This window comes from Talpa occidentalis, unplaced genomic scaffold, assembly GCF_014898055.3.
Source record: "Talpa occidentalis isolate TD23 unplaced genomic scaffold, MPIMG_talOcc4v2.1 talOcc4.3, whole genome shotgun sequence".
In the NCBI taxonomy this organism is placed as follows: domain Eukaryota; kingdom Metazoa; phylum Chordata; class Mammalia; order Eulipotyphla; family Talpidae; genus Talpa; species Talpa occidentalis.
In genome coordinates, this window is record NW_023603184.1 from 29902161 (window position 1) to 29920271 (window position 18111).

The 18111-nt window shown below is 36.7% G+C and overlaps 1 protein-coding gene across 4 annotated transcripts in view; it reads right to left on the reverse strand.

Annotated features, from left to right (window-relative positions):
- RRAS2 (RAS related 2) overlaps window positions 1-18111 on the reverse strand; it is a 75066-nt gene that overhangs the window by 1146 nt on the left and 55809 nt on the right. For 2 of the 4 annotated variants that reach the window (XM_037522701.1, XM_054699389.1), the window contains exons 2-6: window positions 15255-15342; window positions 14213-14315; window positions 13930-14038; window positions 4252-4370; window positions 919-2405 (exon numbers count right to left, since the gene is read on the reverse strand). In XM_037522701.1, coding sequence (XP_037378598.1) covers window positions 2318-2405; window positions 4252-4370; window positions 13930-14038; window positions 14213-14315; window positions 15255-15342 — 507 coding nt within the window. In that variant the 3' untranslated portion in view covers window positions 919-2317. Of the gene's footprint in view, window positions 1-918; window positions 2406-4251; window positions 4371-13929; window positions 14039-14212; window positions 14316-15254; window positions 15343-15864; window positions 15886-18111 lie in introns of those variants that run through there. The other 2 variants (XM_037522702.2, XR_008553478.1) reach the window with 2 other exon arrangements.

Below are 18111 nucleotides of genomic sequence, written 5' to 3' on the forward strand. Positions count from 1 at the left end.
AAGAATAAACATACACACACCCCTGAAAAGTAAATATTCAGCAGATGGAATTACTATCAGATGAAATAATTGCAGAAAAGGTACCCAGAACTAGAAGACACAGAAATAAAAATTACCCAATAGTGAAGCACAGAGAGGGGGGAAAAAAAAAAAAGTAAATTGAGATAACATGATTTAACTTTTAGGCTGCACCGCTTTCAATCAGTACTAACAAGGATATGTGACAGTGCCATAGTATCGAAAGCCACAGGATAGGGGGCTCCCTGGTGGCGCAAGGGGTTGAACACAGCACTGTGAAGCTATCCGCAGCCTCTGCAGCATGAGTTCGATCCCCAGTCGGCCAGGGAGCTACCCCATGGTGCAGCAGACCTCTCCTGTCTCGCCCACTGCTCCCCTCAGCAGTGTATTTCAGTTAGTCTGCCTGTCCTGTTCCCCACTCTGTCTCTGGTGAATCCTCTCAAGCCCCACTCCTCTGGCCTATACCCCAGTTCTTCATTGCATAAACAAAATAAATAAATCTTTAAAAAAAAAAAAAGCCACAGGATAAATATTTTAGCTTCCTGAGCTAATGTTAATTAGGATTCAAAGACATTGGTGTGCTTTGCCTCGGCTGTTTCAGGGCTTGATCCTCTAAGGGATTTATGTTTAAATATTCCCCTCCTCTCTCCTCTACAGTTGGGATTCTGCACGTTTGGCCAGGAGCACTTCACAGAAAAAGTTTAAATAACACTGCTTAATATTGAAGAAATCACTAAGAACATCAAGCCATTTCATTTCTAGTTCACCTGTGGAATGACCAATATTGATTTTTAGATGCAAAACCTAAAGTTTTGTTGGAAAAAGGCACAGAGTTGCTACAATACATTCCCTCCAACACTCCTGCAAGAAACCACCAAAATGACAAGTCATCAAGCATTATCTTGTGATAGCAGATCAATTTTAATTCTAGCACCTGAAGCTATACAAGGGCACGCTTTACAAAACCTCATGGACCTGTTGTACACATTCAGTAAAGTGACAACTGTGCAATACCACTTAGCATCTCAACATCAAGAACATACTTTTGAATTGTTTAAACACAATCCACGGAATTAAAAACAAAATCAGAAGCCACCCACAGTTTTACTAATCCTTAATGAAAAATTTGACACTTACTACTTGATAGAACAGTCAATATCTAGTAGGGGATACTGAAAGTGATTTCAGATTCACATCCTGTTGTACTCTATTGGGAAGGTTTCTTGAGAAAATGTGACTGGCCGAAGGTGGGCACAAATGGACCAGAACAGTAAGTAAAGTTCTACCACAGTTTCTGCAGTTTTGCTCTTTTTTCTGTCAGTTAAAAGTGAACAGTGAGAATTAAATACTTATCTTTACATATACACAAGGTATGCTGTGAAAGCATATTTGCTTACAAACATATAAAAATACTTGTTAACTAGTTTGATAAGAAAATAATGTATAAAAGTATATAGCAAAAAGATTAATCATCTCTGACCCTGGAAAGATCAATTCCATATTTTATATTACAAACAAAAACAGTTTTAGTTGTTTGAATCCCTTATCCAGAAATACTTGAAAAGGAAGACAGAAATTATTTACTTTTCCTCTCAATATGGCTGTGAAGATACTTCAATTGAAAAACCAAGACCATCGAAACGCCTAAGTCCAGAATGAGTTCAAATATTTGGCCACATAGAATATCATCATCTTAAAAGGAGGAATAATGATAAAGACTTTATAAGCAGGTTTTAATCTATAAATACAATAGGCATTTTGGTATTTTTGGCTACTGGAAAACAAAGACTATAGCATCAGTAAAGGTCTGAGATGTCTCATGTTTATGGATTTAATTCAGTGTATTTCAGGTTAACTAAAATTGACATCAAAATTTTTAGATAGGCAAAAATTCACATTTTAAAAAAACTCCCTATGCTTCTATGTAGAGAACAGTAGGCAATAGGACTCCAGAAGTTAAAAATTATTTCACAACCTGTGACTTAGGCTTGTCAAACAGCTGCATTCCAAAACTGATTTTTCTCTATTAAAATGTAAGCCCTTAAATAAGAATGTCTGTGTATATACATATTTTAAAAGAATCAAATAATCTTTGAAGCAGCCTTAGTGTTACCTTTAAATCTGTCTTGAAATGACCATAGGAGTAGCTCACAGAAAGGATTAGCCAGCTTCTGGTCTAAGGCTACCATGGTGATGTATGTCTAAGGCTAGAAAGGTACCAACAAGATGTAAACCATAAGGAGAGAGGGGGAAGATGAGGGCTTTTCCTGGCAGTTGGAAGCTAAAACTCAAGGGATTCTTAGAAAATGACACAATGGCAGCCTTTATTGTCTTTTTCTTTCCGTGTTGGTTCTGGTGAAGGAGGACATTCCTGCTCTTGAAATTTCCTGTAAGACAGAAAACTCTACATGTAATTGCCTTCTTGGAAATGAATTATTACAAATGCAGGTTATTTCTGGACAAGTCTAGTTCATAGGCTTATGTTTTTCAGGGTTCAATTTCAAGTAATCAATCAAAGCAAATCTTTGGGGCGGGGGAGGTACAAATCCTTCAACATCAGCATAAACCCAACAGTGCGACTTTCATTAATGTTGAGTCCTGAATCAGGGAAGATGCTGAACTCAGCAACTTGTAAGTTCTCGTTCCAATCTGAGATTCTGTTAACTCTAAGGTGTACTTAAGGATACATATCCATGACTGGAACATGGTAAAAATTAACCTGGTAAAGTATACAGTCCCTATCCTTGTCCTGAAAATTTACTAGCTACCAGTCTTGGTTTTTTTGAAGGGAATAAAAAAAAAAATCTTTTTTATAGTTGCCCTGTGAATAAAGTAAGATCTTTTTATGTTTCAATGCGTAACGGTACATGGCATTTAAAAAGCCTCCAGTAAGTTATCTCTATAACTCACTAGGCAGCACATCAGTCTCTCAATCTGAAAAAAGTCTCCACTACTCCTTCCTCACTCTTGACTAACAGATATGGATAGATTCTGAGGATCAAAATCAAGGACAAATTTTTAAAAGGCACTAAGAAGTACTTTAAGGCACTAGTTCATCAGTGTGTGAACATGTCTATGTACACATTAAAATATATGTAACATGAAATTTACCATCTCAACCATTTTGAGGAGTACAGTTCAGTGGCATTAAATACATTCACCACATGATGCAGCCAGCACTACCATCTAGCTCCAGAAATCTTTTCATCTTGTAAAAGTCAAACTGTATTCATTAGATATAGCAGAACTCAGATTTTTAACAAATTATTAAAAACCAAAAAATAATCCTCACCCCCCCCCCTCCCAAAGAGAGCAAATACCTTGCCAAGGGGCTATAAAAAAATATAATAAGCCCATAGCTCAAATGTCAATTATATACACAATTAACACAAGCCCACCCTATATGCCTGTGAAACCATCTAACTAGCAGAGAAACCAGTAGATCTTGAACGTGGAGGGTGAGGTAGGGGCCAAGATGTGAATCAATCAAATGAACCCCACCCACTAAAGCAAGTCACTCTTCCTCACATACCACACACACAGGAGCTCCAGCCAACCTCACCCATCGCTTCAAACTTCCTGGAACCCATTAACACTTTCTGAACCACAGGGGCCTCTGAGGCCAGCTAAGAGAAAAACCTGTAATCTGGGAAACTACGCTTCATGTCCAGGGAAGTGTGAAAACTCCACTGCAGTCTACTCATGACCTGGGAAGAACTGGGCAAGAAGCAAGGCTCTGGAATTAGGTACTGATTCAAGTCCCGGCTCTGCCATTTAATACATCTGAACTTTACACAAGTTATTTAACTTCTCTGTGCCTCATTTCTCTTACCTGCAAATGAGGATAAAAAGAAAGTACCTAGCTTCTAGGGTTGTGTTGAGGATTAAATGGGATGTAAGTAAAGCTCACCAGGGTATCTAGCTGGTGTCATCACCTCTTTATATCACCATCTTTGGAAGCTACATATATTCTTTTCAACCCTATGTATATCCTCTACCTCAGTATAATTCAATTAGGTTTTATATAAGGAAGTAGCTGGAATACAGTATGTATGTAGTTAAAAATTTTAATATGCCACATGCATTAGCCTCTAAAACATAACCCCTCCTACTCTCTCTTACTGAAAACAGTTAATGGCATTTTTTTTCTCACTTAATAGTTTTTAAAAGTACAGTGTGATTACCCATCAAATTCAAGAAGTTAAAACAAAGATCCAGAATGTGTTTGCTTACCTTATAACCCGGACAAGTTCGTGGAAAGCTTGATCTACATTCATTCTAATCTTTGCTGACGCCTCCATGTATGTTACCTTAAGTTGTCGTGCTAATTGCTGTCCTTCTTCCTGTGTTATCTGAAATTCCAAGAATTCTGTGTGAGATCTAGTATTAACATGAAGAACTGCTCCATCTAATCCCCAGCCACAGACGACACTGTTAATCCAGTCCAACCCAGACTATTTTATCACAAGATGAAAAGAGACTTGTGCTCAACATGAAATGATGGCCACCTCCACAGAACTCAGAACAAACTTAGGACACAAATCGGAAAGAAAAGTACAAAGTGCTATCAGTCTACAGATCAGGTAGTCGGGGAACGCTTCCCTGGGGAAGTGATATTCAAACTAGAGTTAAATAAAGATTATGGAGTTAGTCAGGGTAGGGTAAGGAAGCATTCCCAACCAAGGAAATGGCAGGTGTGAAAGCCATGAAAGTGGATGGACTTTCCAAGCTCCAGAACCTGAAAAAGCCTACCAGGGCTGGCATAGAGCATGCCAAGGGAGAAAAAGGCGAGAGGTGTGGCTGAAGAGGAGGGCAGGTCTTAAGAGCCCAGTCGATCATCTTCATCTCTCTATTCCACAGTAATGGGTACACAGGAGACATTCAGTATGTGGTGAAAAATGAATAATGAATAGGATCACAAGCCCTGACAGCACCTTCCTTACATTAGGAGGTGAAGGGTGATAGAGCTGATTGACAAATCAAATGGTAGGCTAGAACAGGAAAATACTAATGGAGTAAGTAAATGCATATATTTCAAATGTAAAAGGTGTGAATGGTGCTACTGACCTAAAATTATTAAACTAATTTATATTCACATTCATACAATGAGGCTAAAAATTGTATTTCTAAAAAAAAGACTTTCATTACAGTCATTACCAAAGGTAAACACTTGCAGAAAAGTCAAAAAGACAGTACTTACTTAGGAACCTATAGAGGCACATTCTTCTGGTCTTTCCAGTGATGTACATTTCTCTCTACAGAAATAGGGTAACTTTTGTATATTTCTCTTAATTTCTGGAAATAGGATAAACTCCCTTATATCTAGACATTCTTTTATAAAAGTGATGGGGTTTTCTATATAAACAATCATGTAATTTGCTAATAAAGATAGTTTCATTGCTTCCTTTCTGGCATGGCTGACTTATTTCTTTTTCTAGCCTTATCTCACTGCCTAGAACCATCAGTACAATGACAGCAGTGGAGAGAGGGGTAGGTACTTTTGAGTTGTTTTTAATCTTGAGGCAAAGCACTGTCTTTCCCCATTAAGTATGCAGTCAGTTGTTGGGTTTTATCGTAGAGGCCCCTTTTATCAGATTAATAAAGTTCTGCTTAAAAAAAGCTTTTATCAGGAATGGATATTGGATTTTATTAAATGTACTTTTCTGTTTCTAGAGATCATATGATTCTTCATTCTTAGTCTATTAATATGGTGGACTACATTGATCCATTTGGTATGCCAGACCAACACTGTATTCCCAGAATAAACTTTACTTGGGTGATGATACATTGTCCTTTTAATATGTTATTGAATTCTATTTATTAAAATTTTATTAAGGACTTTTAAATCTATGCTCATGTGAGGTAATGGACTATTGTTTTCTTTTCTTACTTTTTTTTCTGGCTTCATATAATGCACTGGAAAGAATTCTTTCCTCTTCAACTTTCTGGAACAGTTTCAGCAAAATCAGTTGGGTAAAATTCACCAATGAATCCATCTGAACTTGGAGTTTTCTATTCTTTTTTGTTTGTCTTACATGAGCTTTGGTATTTTCTATCCTATAGCTTGTTGTCTTTATTGGTATGAAGTTGTTCATAGAATTTCTATGTAATTATTTAAGTATCTGAAAGTCTGCAGGTATCTCTTCCATTACTGATATTGGTAAAATGTGTCTTCTTTACCTGATCATCCTGGCTAAATTGATTACTGTGATCTTCTAAAAACCACTTTTTGGTATTTATCTTTCCCATGGTTTTTCCACTTTCAAACTCATTGATTTCCAACCTTATCTTTATTATTTCCCTTGTTCTGATTACTATTGTTCAGTTTGCTTTTTAAATTTTTCTTCTAGTCTAAAACAGATGCTAAAGTCATTGAATTGAGACTCTTTTCTAACATAAGCATTAAGTGCTATAAATTTCCTTATATATGCTTCTTTAGGAGCACCCTAAAAATTCTGGTAAGTTATCTTTTCATTGTCAATCAATTCATAATATTTTGTAATTTCTTTTTTTTTTTTTTGTATCAAGGGTTATTTAGAAATATGCTATATTTGGAGATTTCCTAGATATGTTTTGTTATTTCTATTATTGATTTCTGTATTTTCTGGTACTGATTTCCAATTCAATTCCCCTGTGGACAAAGAACATGTTTTCTGACTAGAATCCCTTCAAATTTATGGAGATTTGTTCTATGATTCAATCTCATTTTAAAAAAAATAAATATGTTCTGTTGTTGTTGGGTCAAGTATTCACTAAATGTCACTTAGGATAAATTATTCAATAGTGTTGTTCAAGCCATCTATATATTTACTAAATTGTACTTACTAGGTCAATTCTCTTTGCAGTTTTTTTCCAGTTTTGCTTCAAGAATGTGAAATTGTTACTAGCTCCCATGAATGTTTGGGACAGTTCTGTCCCTTTGATGAAGTAATCCACTTATTACAAAACATCTTTATTTTTATTAATATTCTTCAGTCTGAGATCTACTTTGATATTTATATATCCATTTCAACATTCTTTTCATTAGTGTTAGCATGGCATATTTTACCTTATCCTTTTCTTTTCTTTTTTTTTTTTTTTTAATAGAGGCATGTTTTATTTATTTATTTTGTTTGTTTGTTTGTTTTGTTTATACATGCACTGGGTACAGTCAGAAGCGCGGGAGGGTGACAGAATTCACCAGAGCCAGAGCGGGGAGCAGAGCAGGCAGAAGGACCGAAGTACACTGCTGAGGGGAGCAGCGGGCGGCAGGAGAGGTCTGCGCGCCATGTGGGATCCTACGCCGGTGGCCGGGGAGCAGCCGGGGATCGAACCGGTGCCGCAGAGGCCGCGGGCAGCTTCGCAACCCAGCGCTCAACCGCTGCGCCACCGGGGAGGCCCCCTTATCCTTTTCTTAACCCATTTGTATCTTTAAAATTTAGAGTAGATTCTAGGGTCTTGCTTTCTATTCTCTTCATCCAACCTGACATCTACCTTTTAATTCAAGTGTTTACACTATTTACCATCAATGTGATTGATATAGCAGATTCATCTTGAAATTTGTTTTCTGTCCATCCATGATTTGTTCTATATATCCTTTTTCTACCTTCTTTTGGGTTAATTATAATGTTTTTATGATTCCTTTTATGTCCTTTGCTAGCTAAAGAACGATACATAGCTAGTATGTTATTTTAATGACTACATTAGTTTATAATACACATTTTTTACTCATCACAGTCTAATTCAAATATTATACTAATTTATATAAAATAGTATGTTTCTCCCTCATTCTTTTTTTACTGTTACCACCTTTTATTTAATCGCCTATGTTTTAAAGAGATCTAAGTAATAAAAGTATTTATATTTACCCACATAACTGCCATTCCTGGTACTAGTACTTTCTTTCTTTGTATAGACCAAGATTTTCATTTATTATCATTTTTCTTCAGGCTGAGGACTTCATTTCACATTTCTTGTCATGTAGGTCTGCTGGTAATAAATTATTTCACCTTTTGTGTACCTGAGAAAAGTTTTTATTTCACCTTCATTTTGAAATAAAGTTTAGTGGGTATTGAACACCAGGTGAAAGTTTTTTCTTTCAATACTTAAAAGATTGTTGCTCCACTTCTTCTGGCTTGATTCACTTTCTCTGAGAAACAATGATGGCTGATGTCATCCTTGTCTTTATTCCTATGTTTGCAAAATATTCTTTTTTCTCTGGTTATTTTCAAATTTTCTCTTGATTACTAGCTTTGAGTAATTTCATGTGATTAATGTGATACAAGACAAAATGCTGTAATTTGCATTATATTTCATGTGCTCAGGGTTTGATGAACTTCTTAGATATGTGCATTTGTAGTTTTCATTAAATTTTGAAATTTTTTATCACAACTTCTGTTAATCCCCCTTCAGTGTATTTTTCATCTCCAAACACTGTAGTTTTAAAGTTCTGGAAGTTTGATTTTGATCTTTTACATCTCAACTTAACCTTCAGTTTTTTCTCTAGCTTCTTGGACATATGGAAGATGATAATAATAATACTTGTTTTGATGTTTCTATTTACTCATCTGGGTCATTTCTGGGTCCATTTTCATTTGTTGTTTTTTTCTTCTTATTATGGGTCCTTTCTCCTGCTTATATTTAGATGCTTGCTAATTTTTGAGGGATGTCTGGGTACTAGATTATTATCTGTTGGGGACTAGATAATTTGTATTCCTGTATCCTTAAATTTTCTTCTGGAATGCAGTTATTTGGACAACCTAATACAACAAGAATTACAAGGTAATTCTGATCAGAAAAATTATTTCTGGTCCCATCTAAGTTTAAGGTAGTGTTCCCTCTAATTTTTTCAGGCAATTTGCTCTCCAATTTCAGATTTCATTCCTAAAATTCAGCAACTTCAATGTGATAGCATTAAGTTATTACATAAATATATATACATCTACGAGTTACTTTATAATAGTTTATCCTGTTGTGTTACAAAGGGTAGCAGATAGATTTTACAAAGCTCTGGTATATGCAAGTTTATGTAATTTTTAAATTTACCCCACCTCTCTTCAAAACAACAAATATACTATCAGGATTATGGTTTTGAAATATCAATCCAATCAAGCAAGCAATTTACAATAATGTAAACATGTAAGGAAAGAACGCTTCACAGAACCATCCATTTAGAAAGAAAAATTCCTATTTTAGGAAAATTTGACACAGGAAATTTCTTCCTACAAAAATATCTCCAAGTTGTCACAAATTCTGTTCCTTTATCCTGGAATGTCAATCTTTTTTCTCCCAAAGCTATCTCTGCTCAATTTGTTTCTCACTAATAGCTCAAGATGCAAGCAGTTGAAACATCCCCAAAGTGTTAATGCTGTTTTAGAACAGCATCCCAGAGCACCCAAAACACCCTCTGACACACCAGTGACTAAAGTCTTAACAAACCACACACCATTTTGCTGTCTCATTCTCCCACCATAAGGACCTTTGTAGCAAGGGAGTAAGGCAGATTTGTCTATATACACCCAGAGCCTAAGAAAAGCTGTAGTAGTTAACTAAACAAGTATCTGAGCAAATAGAGACCAATCAAATAAATGTCTTCAAGTAACAGAAAAGATGTTAAGAAAAATTAAAATATCTGAAATCAATCTCTATAACTTACTTACTTTATTGACATAAATTTGATATGGAGAGGGAAATAAAAAGGCCCTTAAGAATTTTGCTATTTGTCTTTATGCTCTATCACTCTTCAAAAGGGCATCTTACCCTACCCTTCCTCCAAAATGTAATTCTGCTAGAGAGGAACAGCAAATGACCTATTTTTATACCTAGTGGGAAAAATTAATGAACAGTCTGGATGATAAAACAATCCCACTGTGAAGGCTGTTTACATGCTTCATTTATTTATTTTTAAAGGATAGTTTCACATCACTGTCTTCCAGGAACTGAGGTCAGCAAAGTTTATAAACACATTTCTGCTCAAGAACTCTCTAAATATAAAGCTGCTTTGGAAATCACTGGTGTAGTATAATTTTTAATAATGAAATAAAAAAGTATCATTACCATCAAAGCAAATAAAAATGAACAAAAAGGATACTATATGGAACAAAGCCAAAGCAAGTACACACACGAGGATTTCCTAGAGGTTCCCTGAATTAGAGAATTTTATAAAGATACCAAATACTGACAACACCTTATCTCCTGGATATTCTGATTTGGTAGATCTAAGCGCTACACAAAAATGTTTTGCTTAAAACAACCAAGCCAAATCTGATACAACAAATTCACAGATCTATATATGGGAACCTCTAGTGAGACTCAGTGAACATTAGTAGAAATTCACAAGAATATGGACATATGCATATACTGATATAGCTATTCTATAAGTACATATCTAGATGGATGGATGGATGGATGGATGGATGGATAGATAATCTCCAAATACAGAAGAGCAAAATGGGAACAGGAAAGCAATTTTGTCTGAACAAACTGGGCTTAATAGGATAGACCACAATGTTGCAATACTTACTTAGGAATATAATGAGTTAATTAATAACCTGAGTTTACAGAAGCAAAATGTGTTTTGTTTTTAAAAAATATCTATTATGTAGAATCATCATATTGATGTCTTGTTCACTGATGACCTGATTCATTCAGCAAATATTTAATATTTAATGAAGCTTTTATTTGTTGTGCTACTAGGGTCAGAGCATGAACAAACTATTAAGTCCTTATGGCACATACATTCAATGCTATGAGCCTTTTAGATACAGACAAGGCACAAGCAGGTAAAGCTGGAAGACTGTTACTCTATTACTTAAGAAGGAGGGATCCTTTTCTCTAGGAAGGTGCAGGGGCACACTGAGGGTCAAAGAAATAACAGGAATGGGAGTTAGCAAGCCTAGGTATCTATTATTAGTAGTACTGTATAATGGGTTCTTTTCTTGAATTAGCAGTGGCCACTAATAATTAAGCACCAATAATTACTGGGAAGCTAAAATAAGCCATGAAGGAAAGAGGGGGATAAAAACAGAAAGCAAAAACAATTCCTGTCAATTCTAGACAGGGCTGAGTCAAGCACAGGGAACTTGAAATCAGATAGATCATGAAGTCCACAATCCAAGCTCATACTGTATTAAATTTCAGAATTAATGTGCTGTCATACTTAGCTTTATATTTTTGCAAGGACAAGCAAATCATTTACCTACATTTTCTTACTGCACCTCTGATACGATAAACAAAATGATTAGTGTTTCTCTAAGGAGCCAGATATGTGGCAACACAAAATAGTCATTCTAATTCTACATATCTCTTTTCATTTAATGTAAACTTCAATGACTACTTTTTCTACTACTCTGTCATCAATTCCTAGGAAAAAGGGCTGAATAAATACTGGATGGATGGGCGGATGGATGAATGGGGAAAAGAAGCTAATCCAGAGATACAGAAGTCGAAAGGAAACATGCAGCGTCACTTCTAACAATCTCCTTACCTTGACAAGTTGAGGATCTTTGGAGCCAGTGGTAGGAATGTCCAGAGCTGACCCCCAAATTCAAAGAACATAAGAAACAGGCATTTGCTATCTAACAGAAAATAGGCTAGAAACTAGAGGAAAGCCCAATAGACCATGTCCAAGCCAAAGGCAGAAAAGAACAAACTGGGTTAACAACTAATGCAAGCCAGACTGATTACTAAGAACTTAAAGAAAAAGCCAAAAAGTAAAAATTACTGAACAGGGGAAAATAAGTATTTATGGGATCCCTACAGTCTACCCAGGGTCAGCTGTAGACAAGTAAGGGTGCCAAGACATCACAGAACAACAGCCTAACTGTGAAGAGAGACCAAAGATAAAGTATGCTTGTCTGTGAATATCTGAGCCCAGAGTAGCTGAACCCTAAAATACCTGAGATAGATAAGGACATGAGGAGCCAACAGAGGGCACTGGGAAGGAGGGAGGAGGCGTAGGGAACTGTGCCACAAAGCAAAGTAAACAAGTGCTTCAAAAAGAAGTGTGTGAGTAATTGTGTCAAATGTTACCAACATCTACGCAAGTGGTGACTTTGATGGGGCACTGAGTGCCTGGGGTCAGAGCAAGCAGGAATGGCAGGAAAGTAAGTACAGCCAATGTAGATAATACTTTTAGAGAGCTTTGTTATTAAGGAGGAACAACAAAAAGAAATGTGAAATTAAGAAAAAGATGTTGCTGCAGTTAATTTTTGTTTTAAAGACAACAGACACCGCAGCTTGTTATATGCTGGTCGGAATGATCATGTACTAGATGGAACAATCACTGGGGTGATGTCCCTGAGCTGGTGAAAGGAACAGGATCCAGTACCTACTGGAGAGGTGGTCACAGCAGGGTGAGCAGTTTATCCACGTAAGTGGGGCACATATTCACTTAGGTTAGTATGTAAGGAGGTTGGGACAGGAAGAAATTTCCCAGTGAAACAGGCCACCATTCATCATCAGCTGAGGAAAGGGTAAAAAGTGTGTAAGTTTAAGAATGAGACTAAGTAATAATCATCCAAACAAGTGAGAAATGAGTGAACTAGGAAAAAGTGCAGGGACGTGGAGTCACCACCATATGGATTTAATGGGCACGACTGTGAGGAGTCACTATGCCCAAGTGTAGGCGATAAGGGAACTAAGAAAGAGGAGACAAGGCATAAAGAGGCACATAAGTGTTCTTTGTGCCTATCCTTTAGATAGTAGAATCCACAGGAATGAACAAACCAAGCTGTCAGATGTCATAGCCACTCGCTTTTCTCCTTGGTTTACACATCTAAATCATTCAGCATATATATATATATATATATATGTAAAATTTATGATTATGTATATGGTTTAGGCAGAGAAAAAAATACAGATGAACTGACTCTAGAAAACTACACATCTTTCAGACGGTAGAAATATGAAACTTAATCATCCCCCATATTGTTTCTCTTACCACGCTGCTCTTTATTTTACTCTAAGAGCCTATAGTTCTCACAAAAATAAAAAACATACATGAACTTTTGTGATCCTATGACATAAAACAAAGTCAAAGTGGCACAATATATTGAATATCTGCAGACATTACACGTACTAATTCATATATGAAAGAGACCGAGTAGTAAAACTTATTCTACTTTTCTTGTAGGTCACCGGTATTAGAACTAGGCAACGTGACAACAGAAAATTCACTTATTAGTGGGACTTCAGAAAAATCCACACACTGCCAATTAAATCAAAGCCATTCTTTAAATGAAGTAATTGAGCATTAATATTGAATCAATTAGGGCCTCCCTGGTGGCGCAAGGGTTAAAGACACAACCTATGAAGCTATCTGCAGCCACTGCAGCACAAGTTGGATCCCTGGCCAGGGAGCTACCCATATGGCACAGCAGACCTCTCCTGTCTCGCCCACTGCTCCCTTCAGCAGTGTATTTCAGTTGATCTTCCTGTTCTGTTCCCCACTCTGTCTCTGGTGAATCTTCTCACCACCCCCACCACCCCCACACACATACACACCTCTGGCCTGTATTCCAATTCTTGCATGCATAAATAAATAAATCTTTAAAAAAAATATTGAGTCAATTAGGTTTTCAGGGTTAACTTTAAGATTATCTCACTGCACTAGAGTTTTGGGTGTTACCCAGGAAAATGTAACCTGTGAAGAGAGCTAGGACAAATACTTGCGGCAAAGTCCACTGGAGTTCTATGTAGAATAACATGAAAACTAAATTCCTCAGATCTACTTCCTTTGTATTTCTTCCCTATTGCAAACAGGAAATTTACTTCTTTTTCTCTGAAAATATTTACTTGTAGTTTACTTCTCTAAAATCCAGTGTGCCACAATTAGAGCCTTTTTTTGATCCTGGGAATTTTTTATTTTTTCATTAAATATATCTTCATTTTACATGGTTACAATTGGTTTCCAAGCAGCAAATTCCTTCTCACCTGCCTTTGATGATCCAGATCTGCTTTATTACCAATTAAAATCATTGGGAACTCATCACGATCCTTTACTCTGAGAATCTGTCTTTGAAATTTATAAATTTCTTCAAAACTAAAAATACAAAAAGAAATTGATCAATTTGGTCAGGTATCAGAATTCAGCAAGTTTCATGCCCACTTAGTATTTTATTACTTTTCTTTTTTTCTATCAAAACAAGAAAATCAAATTCAATGAAATCGTCATCTAGGTATGAAAAGTGGGTCTACATTTCATATTGGTACAAACCTGCCTCTATCTGTGACTGAGAAGACCAACAGGAAACCCTCTCCAGTTCTCATATACTGTTCTCTCATAGCTCCAAACTCTTCTTGTCCTGCTGTATCCAGAACTAAAGGAGAAACAACAAACAACTGTGTTCATATTTTCATTTTATATGAATGGATTCTCCACAAGGACAGTCCCAGTCAGTGTATATCCTTTAGAGTACACCATTCTTGGTACATAAAGAAATGCACTCGCCTCTTAGCACTTTATTCTCAGTACTGAAGACAAATATATTCTAATGGTAGACAGTTTCAGAGTTATCTTCATCAGTACAGACTGATTTTGCAGTTAAGAATATGTTAGCATACCAATTACAAGGTTAAAAATATCAAATACATCTATGGAGATAGAGTCAAATAACCTCTGCTGTCATATGGATGCTTCGGCTCCTCTGTGGAAAGAACTGAAAAGGTAACTGTAAATTCAAGAAAGAAAATGTGGACTATTCCCCAATTATCACACTTTCAAGATGGCAGAGGCTAGTGTATTTCTCGATCTCTGTGGGTAAAAGAACATGACTTTCTTTAGTGGACAGGTGAGAAGTTTTAGCCATGCACAATACACAATTTGTTCAAAGGTTCTGGTGCTATAAAGTCTAAGCAAGTTAAATACTGAAGCTTTTTCTATATTCACTTCACCCATTTTAACCTTTGCCAAAATGCAGGCAGAGTTGAGGCCTGATCTGGTTTTTTCCAAATGTCCCAATAAACACAACTTCAACAGATTACAATGGCAGGACTAGTTTTACAAAACAAGAACAATCCAATTATCATTTTGCATTACATTTACTAAGGAATAGTTTAATTGCCTTGACTGATGTATGCAGCTTCATCAGTCAAAACTAGTGAAAGAGATGGGTTTATATTCAAGATTTTCTTATTAGATGTTTCAATCTGATGTTAAGCATTACAGTATTTCAATTGTACCACATAACCTAGCAGAAAACAGAATTCACCTTTTGAAAAATGGTATGTGAACTACCAAATAAAGAAAGCTTACTTACTATCTAGTCGGGCTGCTCTGTCATCTATCACGCACTGCTTTGTATAGGAATCCTCGATGGTTGGATCATAATCCGTCACAAAATAGGACTATTAAGAAAAATAATCTTATTTTAAAATTTGTGGTTATTTGCCTACTTAAGTACCAGTGTAACTTTATCAAATCCCACTTATCCAGAACTGATCAATATCCATTATATTAAAGTTTATCCTATGTCAATTCCCCATTATATAAAGTCCATTCTGAATACCTTCCAAGTGGAGAAAGGTACTAAGTACCTCTGATGTTTCATACCGAAATACACAAGAGATTATATATACATCTACTGCAGGGGTTTTTTTTCCTAATTAATTTAACATACTTAAGAATCTAGATCTCCAGTTATATTAATAGAAAAGCACAGTAAGTTATAATTCAGACATATTTACAATCCAATGGTAAGCATTTGTCCTAAGAACGAAACAATGGAGAAGACAACACGAGGCCTGCAAGAGTCCACCTGCCACCTTCTTCGTCCCCTGCTGCACCTCCCCCTGCAGTGACCTTTAGGGTTAACCGTCCCTAGGTCCGGCAACCAGCGCGCAGGGGGAGAACAGCAAAACCCTACATACCTGCTGCACCTCCCCCCGCAGTGACCTTTAGGAATGGCTTTCGCCACGGTCCCTAGGTCCGGCTGGGCAACCAGCGCGCAGGGGGAGAACAGCATAACACCCTGAAGCAGAGGAAGTTCAGCAGAAGTTCCCTGAAAAGACAGAAGCTTATCAATAGATAACGACCACCAGGAACCACTACAAGACAAACTTTAATCCCTTATCTGTCTTTCTAAACTTCCTTTTTTCTTCTATAATGGTCATTGTTTGTTATGTAGATCACCTCCCTGATGGTGATAGACTGAGCCCAAGAGCAAGCTAATTTCTTTGATATTCATTCCTGTGCTTTTGGAAAACATATATATACTGGTCACAAACTTAAAGAAAATGACACTCAGATTTTCACTCTTGAAGTGTGTCTGTTTGTCATTTCTTTCACCGACGCCCTGACCACCCTGCACGCTTCTCTCAACCCTGAGGTGGCCTCATCGTCTACTGCTGTGCTGGTCCGCGGCAGTCCCCCTTCTTTTCTTACACCTTGTCTTGTTCCCCTTCCAGTTGCCTTGTTTATTATAAGGAAACTTGATTTTAGGATTCTTTTCATTTTTAGAAATCTCAACTTTAACCTTTTACTAATACTTTTGTTGTTTTTTTTAATCTAAAATTCTATTTCTCTCTTCTGTTATCAGAGCCCGGGATCTTCTGCAATCATTACCAGGGAAAGGGCAGTTAAGGTGTCAGAGTAAGTAGGGAAAACATCTCAAGAAAAAAAAATCCATGTATTTCATTTCACAAAATTTCAGAAACAGTTTCAGTCACAAAGGGCCAAGAGCTGGGGCACTGACATCATCCTTCTTTTGTTTGGGGCAACTCCTTTGCCATCCCCCTTCTTGACTGCATTCCTCAAAAGTCCGTTTCCCAACGGGCTCAATACAAAATCTAAAGGAATGATTTGAAGGAAGACAGTTTAACGCTAGGATCCAGTGCCGAAGGTGTTCAGCCATTCTTTAGGCAAAGGTTCCTGGCAACTGGACCTGCAGGCTCCAGATATCAGGCATTCTCAAGTGACCAGCACAAACACCAGAAAGCGACCCAAAGCAGGAATTCTGAACAGAGCAGTAATGAAACCTCTGGTTTGGGGAAGGCAGGGAGAGGAGACAATTCAGATCTGCCTGCCAATGTGACTTTACGTATTTATTTTATGTTTGAAGGACACTTTCCACATTTTAATTATATTTTAGGATTAACTTTAATCACAAAATTCAGTATCCATAATCTTATTTCCCTTTTGGTGGTTTCACTTAAACACATGATTGTTTAACAGTCTGTAAAGGAAACACTGACCAACAGGAGCAGCTTTTAGTGGAAAGCCACCTTTCATCACCACCCATGCCCACTTTGATAAAGATGAACATATCAAAAACAATTCTGAACTTCTTTTTGGCATCCACACCTCTTCAAAAGGTAAATACAACTGGCAATTGCATTCTTTGTACCCACTACTCTAAACAAGGTAAAACTGTAGTCTTTCACTAAACAAGTGGGATAAAGCAAGTTGTTTATATCATTTTAAGACTAGTTTCCTGCAACATGTTTTTCCGCCACAATCTGACACTGCCTACGTGCTTTCTTCTTGTATAACCTGAATTTCATTGACTCCTCTCAGTTTATGCCTAAGTTTGCTGCATGATCCCTCCCCATTGAGGCCCATTGAAATAAATTGATTTTTCTTTCAGTGGCAGTGGAAGTTTCATGTTTTCTTTGGATGTCTTAGCTCTTGAACCATCATCTTAATAAACATTTTGCCATTTTGCTAGCTAAAACTGGCTTGCATTTATTCCACTCATTAATTTTTAACACAAATTAATTGTTGGAATTTCTGGATGCTTAGGTCCACACTTCATCTTCATTGTGTCCTATTCTGATAATTTGTCCATAGAGGCCATCATCTTGCTACATATAGATTTGAGAATTATCCTCATTGAAAGCATCAAAAAGATGCTTTCCTCAAAAAGATCCACCCTAAGGAACATCACTTTGGGTCCTGATTGTCAGAGTCAATGACCTCTTCATCATAATTGTAATAAGAACAGGTCTGAATAAACCTAAAAAGAACATTCATCAAGTGCAGTAACAAAGCCACTTCCACCACAAAGACCTAACTTTGTTACTTAAACATGGGTATCAAATAGTTAAGGCACCAGATCACCGTTAAGAAAGCAGTCTCTAATGATGGACAGTAGTGGATTTAATTCTAACTTCCACTTT